General features: G+C 38.9%; 1 protein-coding gene across 2 annotated transcripts in view; it reads right to left on the bottom strand.

Moving 5' to 3' along the window:
• Positions 1-23,252, bottom strand: part of LOC148349016 (unconventional myosin-XVIIIa-like) — a 158,587-nt gene that overhangs the window by 21,407 nt on the left and 113,928 nt on the right. For both annotated transcript variants that reach the window (XM_088320741.1, XM_088320742.1), the window contains exons 32-40: positions 18,360-18,464; positions 18,077-18,223; positions 16,405-16,518; positions 15,744-15,860; positions 12,321-12,404; positions 6,698-6,835; positions 5,575-5,760; positions 5,368-5,507; positions 5,107-5,151 (exon numbers count right to left, since the gene is read on the bottom strand). In XM_088320741.1, the coding sequence (XP_088176867.1) occupies positions 5,107-5,151; positions 5,368-5,507; positions 5,575-5,760; positions 6,698-6,835; positions 12,321-12,404; positions 15,744-15,860; positions 16,405-16,518; positions 18,077-18,223; positions 18,360-18,464 (1,076 nt within the window). The remainder of the gene's footprint in view (positions 1-5,106; positions 5,152-5,367; positions 5,508-5,574; positions 5,761-6,697; positions 6,836-12,320; positions 12,405-15,743; positions 15,861-16,404; positions 16,519-18,076; positions 18,224-18,359; positions 18,465-23,252) is intronic.

Below are 23,252 nucleotides of genomic sequence, written 5' to 3'. Positions count from 1 at the left end.
ACAGAATACATGGAACGGCAAAAATGATGTTGGCAAGCTATTTGGATTTATTATCATTTTGTTTCTGTCGCATTTTATGTTCGTTTTGCCGGAGATCAAAGAGATCAAAGGCAGGAGAGAAAGCTTACCACGTGTTGTGAGTCATCATTTTATTCATATTTAGTTTCTTTTGTCGGCAGCACGGCAGCGCAGTGGTTAGCGCATGTGCGGCACAGTTCATGTCTTGGGAACCTCCTGCGTGGGTTCAAATCCAGCGCCAGACTTCCTGTGCGGAGTTTGTATGTTCTCCCCGTGCTTACGTGGGTTTCCTCCGGGCACTCCGGTTTCCTCCCACATTCCAAAAAACATGCATTTCAGGTTAATTGGCCGGTCCAAATTGTCCTTAGGTATGAATGAGCGAGTGAGTTGTCTGTCCCCGTGTGCCCTGCAATTGGCTGGCAACCAGTTCAGGTTGTCCCCTGCCCACTGCCCGATGATTGCTGGGATAGGCTCCAGCACCCCTGCGACCCTACTGAGGATAAGCGGTGTAGCTAATGAGATGAGATGAGTTTCTTTTGTCTTTTATTAGCATATTTGGTATTGGAGTAATCCAAAAGTAATTGAAAGTAATCAAGTTAAAGTAACCCTAAATATATATATATATATACATATATATATATATATATATATATATATATACATATATATATATTGAAGTTCTGCCTTCTATATAACACAAAACCGTGTAGAATAAAAGGTGGCTTGCGATTGAATGTTGTGCAAACGGTGTCAGAGCCAATTTGTCCTTGGCCCCCGCACTCCAAGCTAAGCGTTCCTGAGGCCTGCAGATACAAACAAGGCCCAAGAATTTGAAAGCAAACAGTAATGGCTTCTGACAATCAGCCTTGGCTGGTTGTAAATCTTTGTCACAAATACTCAAAGTCAGACTCAAATCGCATATGCCTCGACGCTGTTGCTTCGGCCTCGGACTTTTTTAAGGCCCTTGACGGGTGGGGGTCACATTTTATTTACTTTGAACGGACTGTGAGTACATGCTTACATAGGCAAGCAGGTAGAGGTAGGTACATGTATGTCGGTGGGTAGTTATAGCAGTGTAACGTGAAGGTGCTATTCTTTCAGTAACAGGGTAATCGCTAACCAGATGTAGTTTTCAGCGGCCGAGTTGTTTACGTCACGTCTTTTCGGATCGTGTCACCAAAACAGCGACTACCATATACAGTGGAACCTCGCTAGTTCGCGGTTCCACTTTTGCGGGTTCAGAGCTTCGCGGGTCTAAAAAATCTACCTTACCTTCTCAATAAAAGCATTTATGGACTTGAGGAAGCGCGAGCTTATGTCAACTGAGGACACGGTGTGGACACTCTTATTGTGAAGGGGAGGGGGAGGCCCTGGCATAGTGCGTAGTCATGGTGAGTTACTGCTTCGCTCACCCCCTTCTTATGTGGAGCTCAGTTTATCATGGAGGAACTATGGAATATGGAAGTATATTCTCCTCTGTCACATTTCATCTCAAGTTTGACTTTATTATACCAAAAGCGAGCGGTTGTTTGTACTACCTAAACACGGATAATTGTGTGTGGTTTCGTGAATTTGTTATAAAAGCCGTTCATGCCGACATTTCTTGTGTAAATACCATGTAAATTATAACTATAGCCTCATCCCCCTTGTTTTATAACCTTATCTTCTCTGTTCCTTTATCTTCTTGGCTCATACCTCACTGTGAATGTGTAAAACTGGAGTGTCATGCCCAATTTCGTTGTCACAATATGTTAACCCATTTTGTAACAATGACAATAAAGGTATATTCTATTCTATTCTATTCTATCTAAAGTATGTTATTGTCAGATGGTAGCTCTTTCACTTTCATTAAAATGAACAAAGACCATTTTTTTAACTGTTGTTTCCCAAAACGCTTCACAAACACTCATCAAATATCACATTTTCACTGTTTTACCAGCTCAGTAGCCTAGATGGTAAGGCGCCCGCTTTGAGACTGGGAGGTCGGTGGTTCGCGCCCCGGCCGAGTCATTCCTAAGACTTAAAAAGTGGTCGGCGGCGCCCTCTGTTGGCTGCGGCTGCATCGGCTCGCTACAACGGGTCAGGTGCAATCGACATTTCGTTCTGTGTACATTGTTACACAGAATGACAATACAAGGAAATTATTATTATTATTATTATTTTATTTTCAATTTGTAACCGGTAGTGTTAACAAGCTAAATAAACTGTGATTGCTGCATGTGGTTGAGAGCGGTTAATACAATCATACTGAATGGTTCGTAGTGGTTTAGCCGCAGTCCTATTCCGTGTACATACAACATATTTTACAGTTTTTTTTTTTTGTTATAACATGAATTTCACTCTCTTTCTCTCTACCCGTATTCTATATGGTGTACTGTATACAGGGGGGTATACTGTGTACCTGTATATGTTTTTTAAGCATTTTTGAAGGGGCGCCGCTACTTCGCGGATTTTCAGTTTTCGCGGGTGGTCTTGGTCCCCATTAGCCGCGATAACCAAGGGATTACTGTAGTTGGATAGCGATTACGAATAGAAGAGGCGAATGAGGGCTACAACGCGAAAGATGTGAGCCCAATATTTGACAGCACCAGAGCTTTTGTCATTAGTGCGGCAACAGACTCGTGTCGTTGGCGAACGAAACGTCTCAATGTCCCGTCCCCACGGAGATCCCGCATCTCTTAGTTTCTCTTGCGGGATATCAAAGGTGGTATAAAAAGTGCCCAAAAAGTCGAAATTTAGACCCAACTGTATAAGTTCCTCCCGACTAAAGGTATTATTGGCCATGCATGTGTCCAGAAAAGAAAGCAAAAAAGACAAGAGAACGGTAATAAATAGAAAATTAGCTGAAGAGCTGTGAGCCGCTGCGTCTGTGCGCGCCGCCATCATCTTCAAAGCTGATGAGATCATCAACAAAGTAATTTTAACTTTTTTTATACTGAACAAATTCAAAGTCAACAGCACGAAATCCTTTGAAAAAATTCATTTTGAACAATCTCAAGAGAAAAACAGCGTCTCGAAGGGTACCGGCTTCTGATTGGTGGGTAGCCGGGTCCTATTTTCAAGAGATAGCTTATAGAGCAGTTTAGTTTGCAAACGACTCGAGTCGGGTGTTGTCAAAACTCAGCCCTCATTAGTCTTTTATTCCAGCGCATTAGTAAATACTGTATTTATAATCAATCAACTAGATAGATAGATAGATAGATAGATAGATAGATAGATAGATAGATAGATAGATAGATAGATAGATAGATAGATAGATAGATAGATAGATACTTTGTTCATCCCCGAAGGGAAATTCACATTTCCAGCAGCATCCCTGAGCTGAGAACAATCGAGAACAATCGAAAATAACACGGGAGCTGCTGGAGTGGCTGCCATTCGTGACGGCGCCGGAAGAAAAGGGGGAAAAAAGGAATTGAAAAAAAAAAAGAAAGCTAGAAAACAGAATGAAAGCTAGAACGCCAGCACACCAGAAAGCCAGAAAGAAACAGAGAAACAAAGAAAGGAAATGAAGGAGAAAAAAAATAAAGTCAGAAAGAAAGAAAGCCAAAATCAAAAAGAAAGCCAGAAAGAGAAAAAGAAACAGAAAAAAACAAACAAACAAACAGAGAAAGAAATAAAGGCAAAAAACTCAAGGAAATATCAAATAAAGGAAAAAGCAAACAAACAAACAAACAAATAAAGAAAAACTGAGAGGAAGAATGAAGGAATGAAATGATGAAAGAAAAAGAAGAAAGAGAGAAAAGGGGAAAGACAAAGAGAAAGAACCAAGGAAAGGAAAGTAAGAAGGAGTGAAAGAAGGAGATAAGGAAAGAAGGTTAGGGGAAAGAGGGAAAGAGGGAAAGACGGAAAGACAGAAAGCTAAAAAGCCAGAAACCCAGAAAGCAAGGTAGAAACCTAGAAAGCAAGAAAGGCAGAATGAAAGAAAGATACAAAGAAACAAAAATCACAGATACAAAGGAACAAACAAAGACAGAAAGAAACAGAATAAAGAAAGAAACAGAGAAAGAAATAAAGGAAAAAAACTCAAACAAATATCAAATAAAGGAAAAAACAAACAAAAAAACAAACAAAGAAAGAAAAACTGAGAGAAAGAATGAAGGAATGAAAGGATGAAAGAAAGAGAGAAAAGGGGAAAGACAAAAAGAAAGAAGGAAGGAGAGACAGAAGGAAAGGAAAGAAAGAAGGAGAGAAAGAAGGAAAGAAAAGAAGGAAAAAAGGTTAAGGGAAAGAGGGAAAGAGGGAAAGATGGAAAGACAGAAAGACAGAAACCCAAAAAGCAAGGTAGAAAGCTAGAAAGCAAGAAATCTAGAAAGCAAGAAAGGCAGAACGAAAGAAACAAACAAAGAAACGAACCAAGAAACAAAAAAAGAAAAACAGAGAAAGAATGGAGGAATGAAAGGATGAAAGAAAGAAAGAAAGAAGAAAGAGAGAAAAAGGGAAAGACAAAGATAAAGAAAGAAGGAGAGAAAGAAGAAAAGGAAAGAAAGAAGAAGAGAAAGAAGGAAAGAAAAGAAGGAAAGAAGGTTAGGGGAAAGAGGGAAAGACAGAACGCTAAAAAGCCAGAAACCAAGGTAGAAAGCGAAAAAGCAAGAAATCTAGAAAGCAAGAAAGGCAGAATGAAAGAAAGATACAAAGAAACAAAAATCACAGATACAAAGGAACAAACAAAGACAGAAAAAAACAGAAAAAGAAATAAAGGAAAAAAAACTCAAAGAAATATCAAATAAAGGAAAAAACAAACAAAGAAACAAAAAGAAAAACTGAAAGAATGAAGGAATGAAAGGAAGAAAGAAAGAAAGAAAGAAAGAAGAAAGAGAAAAATGGAAAGACAAAGAGAAAGAAACAAGGAAAGGAAAGAAAGAAGGAGAGAAAGAAGGAGAGAAAAGAAGGAAAGAAGGTTAGGGGAAAGAGGGAAAGACGGAAAGACAGAAAGCTAAAAAGCCAGAAACCCAGAAAGCAAGGTAGAAAGCTAGAAAGCAAGAAAGGCAGAACGAAAGAAAGAAACAAAGAAAAAAAAATCACAGATACAAAGAAACAAACGAAGACAGTAAAGATGTATTGACAGAACAATTTTTTCACACTCACATTTTGTTCTTTCTTTTCTGATACTTTGTCACCATGTCTTGCAGACTGCAGGGATGGAGTGGGGGAGGGGATTATGAAGAGAGAAAGGAACAGGTGAGATTTCTTTTTCTCTTTTTCTCTCCTCAATCACTTTTGTCTCATTATTTCAGACATTCAAGAGTGACGCCGACACATCATTCGAGACAAAGACCACAAATGAATGATGGACAGCTCATCATCCCGTCGTTATCCGACAAAAGCCATCCAAGGCGTTTGGCATACCTGTTAATTAAGTCCTCATTGTCATCGCTCTCCATTTCGTCCTCGATGGCCGCCTGCAGGTCACCGATCCTCTTAAAAGCCAGTTTCAGGTCCGCCTGCAGGCTCTGATTGGCCGCTTCCAAGCTCTCGATGTCCATTTCCTGGACGAGGTGGAAGCCAAATGTCATTCCCTGCCCAGTTCGAGCGGAATCTCCGGCCTGGGCTCACCAGCTCGTGTTTTTTGCGGCTGGCCTCGGCTTCTTTCTTGGAGACGTCGGTCATTTCTTCCTTCATGTCTCTTATTTGCCTCTGCATCCGCTTGTTTTGCTCTTTCTCTCGGTTTTCTGCCGTGATGCGCTGGTTTCGGTCTTCCGACAGCTTCTCCAGGTTCTCTTTGAGACGGCCTACCAGGCTCTAAGGGAGAACAGAGAAATGAAATGATCTGCATTTATATAGCGCTTATCAAGTCAATGACTTCCCAAAGCGCTTCACAATGTGCTCCACATTTCCCAATAGCGGCCTTGCCGCCATGTAAGGCGCTAACCTGCTTATTGGGGGTATTGGGGGTTCGGTGTCTTACCCAAGGACACTTCGACATGTAACACGGACGGGCCGGGATTCGAACTGGGATCCCTTGATCCCAAGACGAGCGCTCTACCTCCTGAGCTACTGCCGCCCAACTGGGTAGGGGGGCGGGGTGGGCATATGATGCTGAGGGGGTAAACCAGTGTATGCTGTTGGGTCTGCTGATAAGGCTTAATGTTCGGTGTTAGTTTTGGAGGAGCGAAGTGGGATGAATGTTTGGTTAATGGGAGTGTGTTCTTGACTACATAAAAAAATAAAATTGGTTTAATGAAAATAATGTAAAAAAAAAAAAAAGGAAATAAAATAACAACAGTAAAAAATAATAGAATACCGCGAAAAACGCATGTTAAGAAAAATGGCATTCAATTAACACATCGAAAATGAATTTAATAAAAATAAAATATAAAATCCAAAATAAATTACACAAAATAAAAAAAAAGATTAATAGAATATTGAGAGGACATTCGAGATGATCAGGCACAGTAAATTAAACTATCATAGAATGAATATAAAATAAAATAAAACCAAATACATTTTAGAAAAATGATTGAATTCGATACTTATATTAAATAATAAATAAAAAGAATAAATGGAATTCTATATTAAAGTATATATTAAATTTAATAAGAACATTCATAGATTTATATATTATGTATAAAACATATTTCTAGTCTCTCTTTCAATTTAGGAGATGTGTTGATATCTGCACCCCCATGCGTACAAAATGCTTCAAATTGATATTTTCGCCGAAGAAAATACTTCTGACCTCCAAACGTTTGATCTGCGTCCTTTCGTATTCCAGTTTGGTTTCCAGCTCACGAATTTTGGCCTCCTGCCGGCTCACCAGAGACTTCTCCACCATGGATTGTTCCTGAAACTCCAGCTGACTCTGCAGCGAGTGGAGCTGGAAGAGAAACAAAAACACACACTCGCTTAACTCCAGCAAGCCCCCCAGATGCCAATTCTTGAGCTTGGCTTTATTGTTAAGTGCAAATCTTTGAGCATATTGTTCAACCGAAAAATACAAAAAAGAAAATAATCAGCTTGGAAAAATGGCCGAGCTACTATCCCTTTTTGACTCAATACTGTAATCACTTGCAGTAATCCCTCGCTAGTCAGCTCTTCAGTTATCACTGATTCACAGATTTTGCGCACACTGAATTGAAATATCTTTATTGTCATTGATATCAATGTATCGCACATTGTGTTCTGAGCAGACAGCACACAGCAAATGTTATCTCAGGGGCAGGTTAGGGAGGGATCTGCCTGTTGGGTGGGCGTGGCCGTCTGCGTGTGCGACTGTGATAAGCAGTGTATGCTGTCAAACAGCGGGGCAGGTTCACAAGTAAATGTTTCATCCAAAGCAACCTGCGAAGTATGCCTACAGCTGATCATCAGCCGGTGCTCTGTGGATTGTTATCGAGTGCGGGAAAGGACTGAGGCGGCGTCGGGAGACAAGGCAGCCAAGCTGCAGGTCCGGCCTACTGCTACGACTAAGCTATGTGACAACTATCACAAACTGCCCCTGAGGAGCCTGTGTCTCACCAATGCCAGATCCATTACCTATGAAATGGATGACCTGGAGTTACAACTCGTGGGAAACTGCTAGATTCGGGATGGTTGTATTTTCATCATCGCAGAGATCTGGGTAAACTCGTAGAATCCCGATCCTAGCGTGCAGCTATCTTTTTCTTACAGTGAAAGAAGAAAACCTCTAATTATGTTTTTTAACCACAATTTTTGTGTTCTGTGTTTTTATTTGTGGATCTATATTTCTTATTTTGTTACAGTCGTATACTCTTAGTTGGCAAGGACGTCATCTCGAGGTAAGTTTAAATTAGGGGGCTTTTATGAAGGTGTGACGCTACTTCACGGATTTTCACTTTTCCCGGGGGGTTCTGGTCCCCATTAATTGTGATATTGTGTATTTTGGTCTAAACTACTATCCTAAACTGCACTTGTGCATCTGTGATCCATTATCCACTGTCCCAAATCCCATATTGTTGCAAGCCGGGACTGGCAAAAGGCACTTTTGTCGGAAGGCATGCAGTTCTAGCCTTCCTAGAATTAAATGCGTGGTTGTGGCAGTGATCCATTATCCCTGGTCAGCTATTGCTGAGAGACGCCATCAGAGCAGCCCACTGAGATTCAAACCTCAATCTCAGTGGGACTGTTTAAATCTAGGCTTAAAACACACTTCTAATCTATAGCTTATTAATGACCTAGATTTCATGTTGACAATATCTTGGTACTGTTTGTTAATGCTACATCCATTGCAACCTGTTCATCCTTTTGATTTTATATTATACTTTAATTATTTAATATTTCATTTTTTGTTTTATTGTTTGTTCATGCAACATCTATTGCAGACTGGTCTTCCTGGAATGAGGATTACCTCATGTGCAGTCCGTTCAAGGTTTCTTCATTTTCCTAATGTTGAGGTTTTTGAGTTTTTCCTTGCCCTCATGTAGGTTTTAGATCAGGGGATGGTGTAATAATAATAGTCTGAAGTTTGCAATAATCTGTGGTCTGTGCATCCCTTTGAGACACCTTGTGATTAAGGGCGTTACAAATAAACATGACTTGACTATTTCAGCATGAGACTGGGAGGTCGGTGGTTCGCGCCCCGGCCGAGTCATTCCTAAGACTTAAAAAGTGGTCGGCGGCGCCCTCTGTTGGCTGCGGCTGCATCGGCTCGCTACAACGGGTCAGGTGCAATCGACATTTCGTTCTGTGTACATTGTTACACAGAATGACAATACAAGGAAATTATTATTATTATTATTATTATAAGAATACAGCAACATCTCCCAACAATCAATGGAGACCATTTCCATAAATTCAAACGCATTCAGATGACAGCAACTGCTGCAGGGAAAGTCAAGCTTCTCAAATCAAGGTTAATTTTGACAGATTATAGACAGAAAGAAAAGCCAAAAGGCACAATGACACTTAATGAGTGACTTCAAATCCGATATGGGGGCCATTTTTATGGAGTCAAATTGGCCTAGGGAAGAGATAACAGTCACAAGGTCAAAACCAGTCCCGGAAAACTCAAATCTTTTTCGGAAATATTAAGGCCTAAGTGCAGTTCACTTGTGTGTTTTATTTTTTTTTAATAACGCAGAGGCAGTTTTAGAAAAAAAATTCAAAAGGTGTATCTAAACTCTTGTATAAATCCTAATGTGTGTGGGTGTGTTCGTATGTGACTTATAGGCTCCGGAACGAATGAACTGATTTTCGGGAAAATTCACACAGTTGTAGTTTAGGTCTCTGGGAGTCATTTTCACTAGTTTTGGTGTCAAGGCACCCCCCAATAAGTACCAACAAAATCGATAAATATCTGCTTTCGTGTACAAGCGGCTCTTGGTCCTTCACCTGTCCTTTCGGGCGCCATGCATAGAGGGCGGTGACGCTTTACATGCCAATGCCATACCAACTAATGCCTGCTGTTGTTAGTTGCGAAGGAAAAAGAAAAGCAATGGCAAATGTAAGCACGCCGGTGTCAAGTTTAAGCACACTTAATTTATTTTTCACCATTTAATGTTTAGTCTATCGAGTCGGACAGCCGATAAACTTGGCAACAATTTGAAGGATTCACTAGGTCTTCATCCAAAATTCAAGGATTTTTCAAGTTTTCAATCAAGCATTTTCAAGGATTTCAAGCACTTCTACTAACTTGGTAAATACATATATAAACATAAATATTATTTCTCATGATATACTAACCCATACTGTGTATTCGTGGTATGTATCTTAGAAGGAATCTTAGTCAGTAAGCTCCTCCCCCACACTTGCAAAGGTGACATTGGTTATGGCGTTTGTCCAGCCTCACCTCTGATTAGATGGCTGGGTAAAATGTGACTTTGAGGAGCATCAGGGCGGACATTTTTCAACTCTCGGCGACCAGAAAAAAAAAGGTTTACTACTGAGTGGTCCTGCAGAAAACCAGCCCAGCACCAACCCACCAGGGTCCCACAATGAAAAACACTAAAAAAATATCATTAAAATACACCAAATTAAAAACTTGTGGTTATTTTTAAGTATTTCTTCAATAATCTTAAAAGTATTTACTCAGAAAATAAGTAAGCAATGCGGAAATAAAAAAAATAATAATTAGGGTTAGAAATTGAGGGATAAATGTAAATTATCTTTCAGGTAGTTTTGCTCATTTTGAATATTACTAAGATTTAAGATTCAATTTTTGTATAAGAAAATAAGGAAAAATACAAATAAAGTAAAATGATCTTTATATGGGGCAGCATGGCGGCGCAGTGGTTAGCGCGTGTGCGGCACAGTTCTAAGGTCTTGGAAACCTCCTGTGTGGGTTCAAATCCACCTACCGGACTTCCTGTGCGGAGTTTGTATGTTCTCCCCATGCTTGCGTGGGTTTCCTCCGGGCACTCCGGTTTCCTCCCACATTCCAAAGACATGCATTTCAGGTGAATTGGCCGGTCCAAATTGTCCCTAGGTGTGAATGAGCGAGCGAGTTGTCTGTCCCTGTGTACCCTGTGATTGGCTGGCAACCAGTTCAGGGTGTCCCCTCCCCACTGCCCGATGATTGCTGGGATGGGCTTCAGCACCCCCGCGACCCTACTGAGGATAAGCAGTGCAGCTAATGAGATAAGATGAGATCTTGATATGTCAGGGTAGGATCATTTTTTGTTCATTTGAAGTATATTTTTCATGTTTTACTAAAAAAGAAAAAAACATATTGAAATATAGTAAATTTACGATGAGCAAAAATAGTTTTCGGGGATTTTAATCCAGGGTGCTTCAACTACCGCACTTTCCGCACTATAGGGCGCACCGAGTTATAGGGCGCACCCCCAAAAAATAGTTTTTGGTCCGATTTCTTCCATAGATAAGGCGCACCGGATTATAAGGCGCTACAATGGGAACGTCGACAAAACAGTCAGATAGTTGAGTCAAACTGATTACCCCCTTAACATTCCCAAAGCTTGCAAAGAAGCAAATACGTGTCGTAGACACGTGCGGAGGCGGTGTCCGTACGATGTCACTCAAATGCATCGTTTCAAACATCATTCGGAAGGTTAAAGTCTTAGGATTCAAGAAATGCCAACCATTCCTTAGTTTCTATTTTCTTTTTCGCTCGCAACTTTACTGTGCATATGACAATAAACACTTGGAATTGAGTTTAATTCACTCAACTCGTCACAGCAACATCAAGATCGTTCTAAAACAAGATACCGGGAGAATATAAAGCCGCATAGCTCACCTAAGTTCTCACGTTCAATAATGATGCGCAATTATGGTCTTCTTACAACCGTGAGTGTAGTAAATCCAGGAGAGTAAAATATTTACAAATACAGACTAATGAAACATGTTTCTTTATGGCGTAGTTTAGCAAGCTTGCTATTCAGTCATCTTTTTCGGCCAATTGCAGGGTTTGTTTTGGCCCTCTAGCTAATCCGAGGCTCCGAATAACTTCAGCCAATAGCGATCGATTTAACGGATGATTGACACATCTTTTTTGGCCAATTGCAGGGTTTGTTTTGGCCCTCTAGCCAATCCGAGGCTCCGAGTAACTTCAGCCAATAGCGATCGATTTAGCTGATTATTGACACATCTTTTTCGGCCAATTGCAGGGTTCGTTTCGGCCCTATAGCCTATCCAAGGCTCTGAATAACTTTAGCCAATAGCGATCGATTCAAATGATGATTGACACATTGGTTAGCCAATGAAACGCCGGTATCCCAGCATACACCGCGGACTACTCCACGTTCGGGGGAAAATCGAGTCGGCGGCTGTTGCGTAAATTGCGAGACCTTGCGATTTAATATTGAGCCATATATAAGGCGCACTGTATTATAAGGCGCAGGGTCAGCTTTTGAAAAAAATTAAGACTTTTAGGTGCGCTTTATAGTGCGGAAAATACGGTACATGTTTTTTAAGTTCCTATAGAAATATACAAGTGAGGACTTTATATTCATTTTTAGTACAATACACCTTGTTTTAGAGGTACAATGGATTTATTTCTATTATAGATTTATAGTGTTTTTCAAAATATTAAAACATACTGTGTATTGTATGACAATACAGTTCTTTTTCATGTCGGTCGTGATTATCAAGCTTAGCATGTTTTTTTGTCTGGATTTCTTTCTTTTCGTAATCACAAAAGCACGATTGTTACGATTGTACGAAACGCATTCGCCCGTTTAACATGTCAATGCGCGTAAACGCTTAGCCTGGGTATTAACAAGACACATTGCACTGGAATACAATCAGTCTTCCCGGAATAAAAAGGGCCTCGTTCGATAATGAGGCCGCGTCGGGGTTACAACAAGCTGTAAACACTTGCAAAATAAAAAGGCAGCCACGCGTGTGTCGGTGTCTTTGTGTGTGTCTTTGAGTGTGTCTGTGTATACCTTCTCTTGAATCTCTTGCTTCTCCTTTGTGGCCTCCTCCAGCTGTGCCTGCAGATCGCTGATCTGGCTTAAATCTCTGGCAGACTAATGAACACAAACCATTACAAAGGGTTAGCGTTTAGGGTGGCATTGTAGGGTTTCCCCCAGAGCTTTATAAGCCTGGCTGGCTTAGTACCCATGCTAAATACCACCCTATCTTAACTTGTGCCCACTAATATTCAAGATGAGAGAATTATTCATTGTTTTATCAGCAATACTGGATCAAGTAAAATGACCAAAATCCACAAAATCCGGCATAAATGTCGGAGAATCAACTATCCAATCAAATCAGAAATCATATCACTTTTTATTTTTCGGAATGAATTACTTTAGAATTGTATTTGCAATAAAATGCAAATTCCACTCATCGTTCAAGTAGAATTTGCATTTTATTCAGTATTATAGTTTAGGTTATTTCTCATTCGGTTTTTTTGGAGTCCCCACAATATGTTTTAAACATTCAAGGTCTGTTACTTAATAAAGAATAACAAATGAGGGAAAAACAGGCTGAAAAGCATTTCTTTTTTTTCTAAAACAAAAATCAAAAAAAACAATAATGTTTTTTGTGTGATTGAGTCTCCATTTTTGGTGGATGTGTGTCATTCCAAAGATAAAAAGCACATAAACCTGATAAGAAGAAGGAAAAACATAGCCAAACACGAGCAAGGTGAGCAGCCATCTTGGCTACTCTTGCTCAGTCGGTTAGCATAGTTTTGAGAGAAATAGCGCCAGTCCAACAACACGTTTTGAGAATTGATTGTGTTTTAGTGCGTTTTATTGCCTTTTTTGACGATAATAAAGGGTCCCAGGAAAGTCAGTGACAAGCGGAAGGGAAAAACACAGCTAAACACGAGTGAGGGGAGCAGCCATCTTGGCTACGCTTGCCCAGTTACCATAGTTTTGAGAGAAATATCACCAGTCCAACAACACGAGTTGAGAATTGATTGTGATTTAGTGCGCTTCGTTGCCTATTTTGACGATAATGGGTCCTAAGAAAGTAAGTTAAAAGCGGAAGGAAAAACACAGCTAAACACGAGCGATTTGAGCAGCCATCTTGGCTACTCTCGCCCAATCGGTTAGCATAGTTTTGAGAGAAATATCGCCAGTCCAACAACACGAGTTGAGAATTATTGTTATTTAGTGCGTTTTATTGACTTTTTTTATGATAATAAAGGGTCCAAAGAAAGTCAGTTGAAAGCGGAAAAAAAACACAGCTAAAGACGAGCGAGATGAGCAGCCATTTTGGCTACTCTTGCCCAGTCGGTTAAAATTCTTTAGAGAGATCGTAAATCTGACAACATGAGTTGAGAATTGATTGTGATTTTGTGCGTTTTATTTTGCATTTTTTGACGATAATAAAGGGTCCCAAGAAAGTCAGTGACAAGCGGAAGGGAAAAACACAGCTAAACACGAGTGAGGTGAGCAGCCATCTTGGCCAGTCTCACCCAATCGGTTAGCATAGTTTTGAGAGAAATATCGCCAGTCCAACAACACGTGTTGAGAATTGATTGTGTTTTAGTGCGTTTTATTGCCTTTTTTGACGATACTAAAGGGTCCCAAGAAAGTCAGTGAAAAGCGGAAGGGAAAAACACAGCCAAACACGAGCGAGGTGAGCAGCCATCTTGGCTACTCTTGCCCAGTCGGTTAGCATAGTTTTGAGAGAAATATCGCCAGTCCAACAACACGAGTTGAGAATTATTGTTATTTAGTGCGTTTTATTGACTTTTTTTATGATAATAAAGGGTCCAAAGAAAGTCAGTTGAAAGCGGAAAAAAAACACAGCTAAAGACGAGCGAGATGAGCAGCCATTTTGGCTACTCTTGCCCAGTCGGTTAAAATTCTTTAGAGAGATCGTAAATCTGACAACATGAGTTGAGAATTGATTGTGATTTTGTGCGTTTTATTTTGCATTTTTTGACGATAATAAAGGGTCCCAAGAAAGTCAGTGACAAGCGGAAGGGAAAAACACAGCTAAACACGAGTGAGGTGAGCAGCCATCTTGGCCAGTCTCGCCCAATCGGTTAGCATAGTTTTGAGAGAAATATCGCCAGTCCAACAACACGTGTTGAGAATTGATTGTGTTTTAGTGCGTTTTATTGCCTTTTTTGACGATAATAAAGGGTCCCAAGAAAGTCAGTGACAAGCGGAAGGGAAAAACACAGCCAAACACGAGCGAGGTGAGCAGCCATCTTGGCTGATCTTGCCCAGTCGGTTAGCATAGTTTTGAGAGAAATATCGCCAGTCCAACAACACGTGTTGAGAATTGATTGTGTTTTAGTGCGTTTTATTGCCTTTTTTGACGATAATAAAGGTCCCAAGAAAGTCAGAGACAAGCGGAAGGGAAAAACACAGCTAAACACGAGCGAGGTGAGCAGCCATCTTGGCTACTCTTGCCCAGTCGGTTAGCATAGTTTTGAGAGAAATATCACCAGTCCAACAACACGAGTTGAGAATTGATTGTGATTATGAGCATTTGATTGCATGTTTTTTGCCGATAGTAAAGTGTTGCAAGAAGGTTAGTGAAAAAAGGAACACATTTAAATAATACTAACTACAACTTTTGTCAAACAATTACAATCCAGTGGTTTATGCAGAGTTTCGCCTAATGCCACCATTTTGCCTTTTTAGTTCATTTTTTTTTAGAGACGAGTTATTTGTGTTGCTACTGTTTTCTGTCTTGTTACGGTACTTGTGTTTCTGTCTCTTAGTGACACAGGTGTGGGTTCTTCTACTACTTGTGTTGCTGTGTCTCTTGTGTTTGTTTTAAAAGCTATAGGTATAGTCAGTTGCGGGCTATGAACACAATGAAAAATGAAATAGGCACGACTTATAGTCAGTTGCGGCTTATAATACAGAAATTGTGGTCGTATGTAAAGTATGTATGTTTTCTGGTCTAAATTTTATTGCTATTTATGCCATTTCAGAATGCGTAGGAACTACAGGTAAGATCGGGTCAGAAAAATCTATCCGGACTTGAGTGATTAACCTGATTTGAGAGACCGAGCTGGAAGCAAACCCAAATTTTCGTAATTTAATCATGAGGACTTTGGAGGAAGAGGGGTGTTTTTAGCCGATTACAAACCCCCACCGCCACACATTTTCCCCCACCCTTCCCCTCGCTGTGAATCCACCGTGTGACACTTTAAGAAGTTGATGGGAAAGAGTTTACGGGAAATGTTGGCGGCTTGAAAAATGGAGCATAAACTACAATAGCAGTACTTACTCGGACAAAAAAAAGAAACAAAGACCAATGATGGGTGGATAATTAAAAACAGAAACAAAAAATCAGAGAGAGACAGAGAGAAGCCCGGGCTTACAATCTCATCTCTGGTAGGAAAACACATTTTTCGGTACGATTTAAAAAAACCAAAGAGTCCGTGTTACCTGAGCAACAGCAGCCTTGTGTTTTTTCATGAGTTCGTTCATATCCTCTTGGTCTTCCTCCGTCCGGGACTGCAAGTCGCTCTTTTCTCTCTGAAGGCGGCTCACCTGCTCCTCCAACTGATGGGGGGAAAAAGGACAAAAATGAGATCTATGTACGAGCCACGATAAATGGCCATTAGCGAATCTGAAAGCGCAACGATGAGATGAGACAGACTGTAGATAATCAATGAGCTCATTTAAGCTAGCGAATGTGCAGATACCCGCCAGTGTCCGAGAGGGTTTCAGCCCTTCCGAGTGCTTTTCTTGAATCCGAGACATTTCCAAGGCGTACCCTTGACATATACCCTGCAATAAACGAGTCGCCCCGGAGGCTTTTGCGCCACCGTCAACAAGTCGGGAATACAGCCGGCACGCTTACGTGACAGCGATTAATGGGAACATTGTAGAGCGGGAAAAGGGCATTTTTTTAGCCATTAGCGCAAATTGTACAAATCAAACACATGCCAAAGGCCGTGCATTATTCCGCCGGCCTACTGAAAGAGATGACGGTGCACATACGAGCGCAGAACCAAGAGGTCGGGGTCTCTCATTTGCATTTGACTTGCTAATTGACGACTCTTAGACTGACAGGAAGTGGAATCGAGACGAGCGGCGAGCTCACCGACAGTTTAGCCGTCACCAAGTCCTCCATTTGGATGTGAAGGTCCTCGATTTCTAACTCCATGCTCTTTCTGGCCTTCACCGCACCCGCACAGGTGAACTCAGACTCTTCCAGCTAGAGTGAGGGGAGAAGGGAGGTCATAGATTTGATGGGGGGGTTGTAGATCAGTATCAGAAATTATTTTCCCCCCATTTTATTAACACTCCACTTATTGAAACATGAATATTTTGTTTGTTTGTTTGTTTGTTTGTACATGATTCAATTGTTTGTTTGATTGTACATGATTCAAATTGAATCTTTTCTTCCGGCGCCGTCACGAATGGCAGCCACTCCAGCAGCTCCCGTGTTATTTTTCGATTGTTCTTTTCGATTGTTCTCGATTGTTCTCAGCTCAGGGATGCTGCTGGAAATGTGAATTTCCCTTCGGGGATGAACAAAGTATCTATCTATCTATCTATCTATCTATCTAGATGATTTAAACTGTGTAGCATTTTCTCCTAGTATCGAGACTGGTATACTTTTTTTTTTAATATGTTCAAAAATGATAATGATCATAAATTATTTTTAAAGGTAAACTGTAAAAAACATCTGGCCTAGGGATGTCAAACACACGGCCTATTGTAATGATTTTTTTTTTTTATTAAATGCAAACCAAATGCTCTCTACAGCCCTTAGAGGGCAGTGTTGAGTTTGTAAAGCAAGGTGTGTTGGTTCAGGTGTAATACTGTATTCATTCAAATTTTTAACTGTAAATTCAAGAGATATTTTTTATATTTTTAATTATTTATTTGATTTCACTTGTGTGGTAATATATATTTTCTTAATTTAAATCTGATGTATTTTCGATTTGCACAATTATATTTTTGTTTTTAATTAAACATATACAAATATAGAAAAAGAATATATTTAAAAAATATTCAAAAATATAAATACAAAAATACGAAAAATAATTTGAAATAAAGTACAAATTAGTACATTTAAAAATAAAATATATAAATTCAAAATTAAAATGAAAAACATGTTTAAAATGTCCTATAAAGCTTCTTCCCCAGGGCCATCATCACCCTAAACAAATGCACAGAAATGAAAAAACATATCTTTCTAACTTATTTTCTTTTTTTTGCATTTGCTGTTCTTGCTAATTTGAACTGTGAACATAAAAACTATTGCACTAAACTGTTAAAATGTATACCTTGTGACACACATTAATTAATTTTTTATCGTTGCTTCTAAATGTTATTGCACTATTGTTACAATGCACTGTTCTTTTTCATTGCATAATAATTATAACTCAGCCCAGTTTTCTAAGCACTACGTTGTATTTGTTCTTTTGCCTATTTACCCTGATAGTCTTTTATCTTTGTTTTTTTCCTTCAAAGTCTTTATTACGTTTTACCCCGGAGTGTCATGTCTAATCTCATTGCATACACTGTTTCACAACGTTGATATCAATGACAATAAGGACAATTCCATTGAATTTCAATTCAATTCAATGATGATTACTCTCAGTTTATTAAAGAGACATTAAAAAATGCCTTATAATTAGAAAAATAAAACATACTTAAAATGAAGGGGAAAATGCCTATAAGGTTTTTATGATATCATAAAAAAATAAAATAATAATTTGCACTTAAATAATCCAAGCTAAAAAGGAAAAAAAAGAATTACATACTTGACTTTTAAACTGTGCAATCTCCCTTTTGCTGGGGGCGTTACTCTTCAGGTGGTCTAACATAATCTGAGCATCAGCCAGCAGGACTTTGGTTCTTTTGAGGTCTTTTCTCAGCCTCTTCTCGCTCTCCACGTCCCTGTGGCTCACCTGAATGAAAAATCATTTCCTGTCTAGGTTATGCAGATAAAAAAAAAAACCCTTCTCCTTTATCAGGAGATTTTGCATTTAATAATCCGCACGGCACACGCGAAAGATGAAGATGAGACAAATGCGAGGGGGCTACCTGCTCCTGCGCATTCAGCAGTTTGGACTCCAGCTCACGTCTCTCGCGCAAGACTTTTTGCTTATCGTCGTATTCTTCTTCCAGCTGCACTTCCATCTGTTTCAGCTGAGGGATGCATGACGGGGCGGCACGGTGCAACAAAAGAAAGATTAGATCATGTATGCCACTTCGGATCTAATAGTAGATAGTCACTATCTTTGTGACATGACGTTTTATCGTCGAAAAATTGAGTAGTTCAATAGAAAATTCCATATATGCCAATCGTTTGACATCAAAAAGTGCTAGATGTTACTGCACACTCTAGTTTTATGCGTGAAACACGATCCCTCTCCAGAATATATAAAAAACGTGCTTGCAAACCTATCAAAACAGAAATCTGTAGGCATTTTTAAGGGGAGGAAAGTGGTAGCTTAACGCAGTGTTTTGCAACTCTTGGGTCGGACCCAAAAGTGGGTCGCGGACTGGTTTTCAGGGGGTCGCGGGCAAAATAATGCCAAGAAGAAGGAAAAAACTCAAAGGTCGTTTATACTCATTGACAGTAGATGGTGATGATGCCCTCCGTGATCTTTTCTTCCTGTTCAGTCAATCGGCATTGTCCCCATTATGTTCGAGAGGGATCACGTTTCATTTTATTATGATTTTGTCGGTTTAATTTCCCTTTTCTGCCTATAATAATAGGTCCCAAGAATGTTAGTGATAAGGGAAAGGAAAAGTGAAAAACGGTGACGAAGAAAATGATCGTGAACTACGAAAATGGTGAAGTGTCTGCCATTGGATCATTGCTGGAAGGTACGGTAAATAGTTTAAAATGTTATATGTTAAGCTTTTTTTAATGTCATTGAGATACACGCTTAAATACAATTTTTTTTTGGGGGGGGTAATTTTAAAGCAGTTTCAGCTGTGGTTCATATGTGATGTAAGCTTATATGAGAGTACATATGGTACTTGAAGTCATGTGGATTTTTTCTGTTATTTTTAAAAGGTGATTTTATTTTATTATCTCTGCTTTGAACTGCAGAATGCTTTCATTCGATACATTTGAAGAGTAGAATTACTTCTTGATTTGTGTCGCGGTCTGTAATTAGGGTGCTACGGTGGGTCCCAAAGTCAGAGGAGATGAGAACCACTCAACTAACGCATGAAATGGTAGTGTTGGAGAGAGCAGAAATTATACAGCATTAGTAATAACAAAAGCAATGTTGTCAAACGCTGCAAAAACAATTTTAAATTGTGTTTTATTCAATATTTATATTAAGTATGTTTTCTAATAAAATAACAAAACCAATCTTTAAAAATTACGAGTTGTATCTCATTTCCCCAGGTCACTTTAATATCAGATTAAATAAATTATACTTTAAGTGAGCAAATACTTTTTTCTATCCACACTGTGGGGACATTTTTGCTTATTTTAAAGTACACTTGTAGGTTTTTGTGTGATTTTTATCAATTAAGATATATGAAAGTAATTTTGCAATAAAATGATATAAAATACGTAAATTACCATTACTTACACATGTATAATCTCATACACATTGAAAATATTTAATTCGATATTTATTTTCACAAAATGATTTGTCATTTACCAATAATTTAAAATCATAAATTTTGAATTAGTGAAGCCAGAAATAAATTTCACTCATCGTTGTTTTATTTTGTTTTTCCAAACCAGGATTTTTTTGCCATCAATTAGGGAGCGCCAGGTTTAAAAATATATTTGAAAAATAAAGAAAAGAAAAAAAAGCTTTTAAAAAAAAAAAGAAAATGGCATACATTTTTGTTTCAATGTATTCAAAAATATAACAAACAATATAAAGCATAATGAAATAAATTACTAAAATAAATAAAAAATTAAAACACAAACAAAAAACAAATTTAAGAGAAAAAAAAAACCCTTCAAATTTTAAATGTCTAGCTTACTCAAAGTGTAATTCCTAAATTTTAAATATATTTTTTCTTAGTTTATTAGCGAAACACTATAAAATGTTTTGACATTGTAAATGTCTACGTATATAATTAAAATGAGACAAGTATTTTGCCAATGGAGTATTTTTTTTTTCAATAAATCAAAATTTGAAAAATGTTACATTACACAATTCAGTTATTTTAAAGGTAAAATAAAATTTTTAAAAATATTATATATAATTTAAAAAAATGGTATCCATTATCCTCACTTTTTGGGGGGGGTAAAATAAGGAAAGCTATATTTATAAACAAGGACATGTTTTCGTTTTTTTTTTTTACATCTTAAAAATTAATCCAAGCTTAAAAAAAGCAGTGGTATGTTGGTTGACTTTTGAACTACGCAGTCTTCCCTTCTGTTCTCCCTCCTTACTGTTTTAAATAGTTAGTACTCTGATTGACATCAGAATATACCGTATTTTCCGTAAAAGCCTTTATTTTTTTTCATAAACTGACCATGCGCCTTATAATACAGTGCGCCTTATATATGGATCAATATTAAGTCGCAAGGTCTCGCAACAAAGGCAAGCAGCCGCTGACTAGATTTTTCCTCGTAGGCGATGTGGTCCGCGGTGTATGCTGGGATACATATGCCGGCGTTTCATTTCCCAGCCAATGTGTCAATCATCATTTGAATCGATCACTATTGGCTAAAGTTATTCGGAGGTAAAGGGGGCGGTTCCTTTTTATCATTTACAGGCTCGCATAGGCTAAAACGGCGAAAAAAAGCCTGCAATTGGCCGAATTGAATGTGAATAGCAAGTTTGTTTGTCTACGGCATAGAGGAAACATGTTTTACCATTCTGTATTTGTAAATATTTTACTCTCCTGGATTTACTACACTCACGGATATAAGAGGACCATGGTTGCACATTATTATTGAACGCAACGACTTCGGTGAGCTACTCCGGCTATATATTTTCCCAGTATCTTGTCTCAGAGTGATCTAGATGTTTCTGTGATGGGTCTTTTTTAAATTCAACTCAATTCCAAGTGTTTATTGTCATATGCACAGTAAAGTTGCGAGCGAAAAAGAAAATAGAAACTAAGGAATGGTTGGCATTTCTTGAATCCCAAGACTTTAACCTTCCGAATGATATTTGGAACGACGCATTTGAGTGACATCGTACGGACACCGCATCCGCACGTGTCTACGACACGTATTTGCTTCTTTGCAAGCTTTCGGAATGTTAAGGGGGTAATAAGTTTGACTGAACTATCTGACTGTTTTGTCGACGTTCCCATTGTAGCGCCTTATAATCTGGTGCGCCTTATGTATGGAAGTTATAGGACCGAAAAATATTTTTTGGGGGTGCGCCCTATGACCCGGTGCGCCTTATAGTGCGGAAAATACGGTAACTGTAATCTTGGAACGCAGATGAACAACGCGATATTTCCCCCCAAAAAACTGAATTTTGTCTGCAAAAGAAGTAGGAATATAAAATTAAATGTCATAAGATTATGACAGGGAGCCTCCTGGAGAATCCAGCGAGTGCACAGAACTGACAACGGAGCCCAGAGGTCCCCAAACACCTACTGATCCCTGAAACAATTGATACTGGGCTGCAGCGAGAGACAGCGAAAATATATTTTATTGATCAGAGGTTGACAGAAGTCTTATTTGAGAAGCCGGTGTGTTCCTCCGTGCCTCTCGCTCGCCTATGTCACATCAGACGTTTGAAGAAAGAAAAAGGAAATTATATAAGGTAAGGCTCGAGTGAGGAATACGAAGTATAGAAACCAAATGTGCTTGGGGGGAAATATTATATAAAAAAACAATGAAAAATCTAAGTCAACTGTTTTTTTTTCTTGTTTTATTTTTTTTAAGTCTTCACACAAAATATGCTTAAAAATACAGATGTATACAAATATAAAGATGAGGGTCGATTCTCTAGACCAGGGGCACCAACCTTTTTGAAGCTGATAACTATTAAAGCAAGGAGCTACCCAGTTTTATATATGTTTTTAAAATAACTCTTCTGTTATTTAATATTTAAAAATTTAATCATAATAATAATTTAATTTATTCATCACTCTTGCTGCTGCTGGACCTTAGTGCTGCCTTTGACACTGTGGACCATGATATCTTACTACACCGGTTTGAAAAATGGATTGGTCTCTCAGGAACCGTCCTCTTAAGGTTTAGATCTTACCTCTCAGATAGGACGCACTGTGTTAAATATGGTGAAATGACATCTGAGCCCTTTCGTGTTACCTGTGGTGTTCCGCAGGGTTCAGTACTTGGCCCCCTTCTTTTCAGCATTCACATGCTTCCATTTGGTGATATTATTCGCAAGTATAATTTCAGTTTCTTGGTTCCGACTCGAGGAATTTCAACCTCAAATGTGATGGTGTTACCGTGCACTAACGTTATTTTTGATCATTATTTAGTTACATTTGAGGTGCTGGCTAAATTTTGTATTAAAGAAACTAAAGGATTTAGCGGCCGCAATATTTTCACTGGTACATATTCTGAGATCTTTGATCTTCTTTCAGGGGTAATTGCGTTGTTTCCTTTATATAAAGGATCTATTGACTCACTCATGAATGATTTTAATGCTTCTCTGGCTAGTGTCCTGGATTCCGACCTGGTCATCCTAGATGGGGGATGACCTCATGTGCGGTCCCTTCTCAAGGTTTCTTCATTTTCCTCATGTTGAGGTTTAGATCCGTAATCTCAGTGGAATTGTTTAAATCTAAGCTTAAAACACACTTCTATTCTATAGAATATGAATAACCTATATTTTATCTTGACAATATCTGTGTATTATTTGTTATTGCAAAATCCATTGCAGCCTGGTCTTCCTGGAAGGGAGATGACCTCATGTGGGGTCCCTTCTCAAGGTTTCTTCATTTTCCTGATGTTTAGGTTTTTGAGTTGTTCCTTGCGCTCATGTAGGTTTTAGATCAGGGGATGGTGTAATATTAGTCTGA

This window comes from Urocampus carinirostris, chromosome 17, assembly GCF_059441175.1.
Source record: "Urocampus carinirostris isolate Australia breed hairy pipefish chromosome 17, RoL_Ucar_1.0, whole genome shotgun sequence".
Classification (NCBI taxonomy): domain Eukaryota; kingdom Metazoa; phylum Chordata; class Actinopteri; order Syngnathiformes; family Syngnathidae; genus Urocampus; species Urocampus carinirostris.
This window is presented reverse-complemented; position numbering and strand designations above follow the sequence as displayed.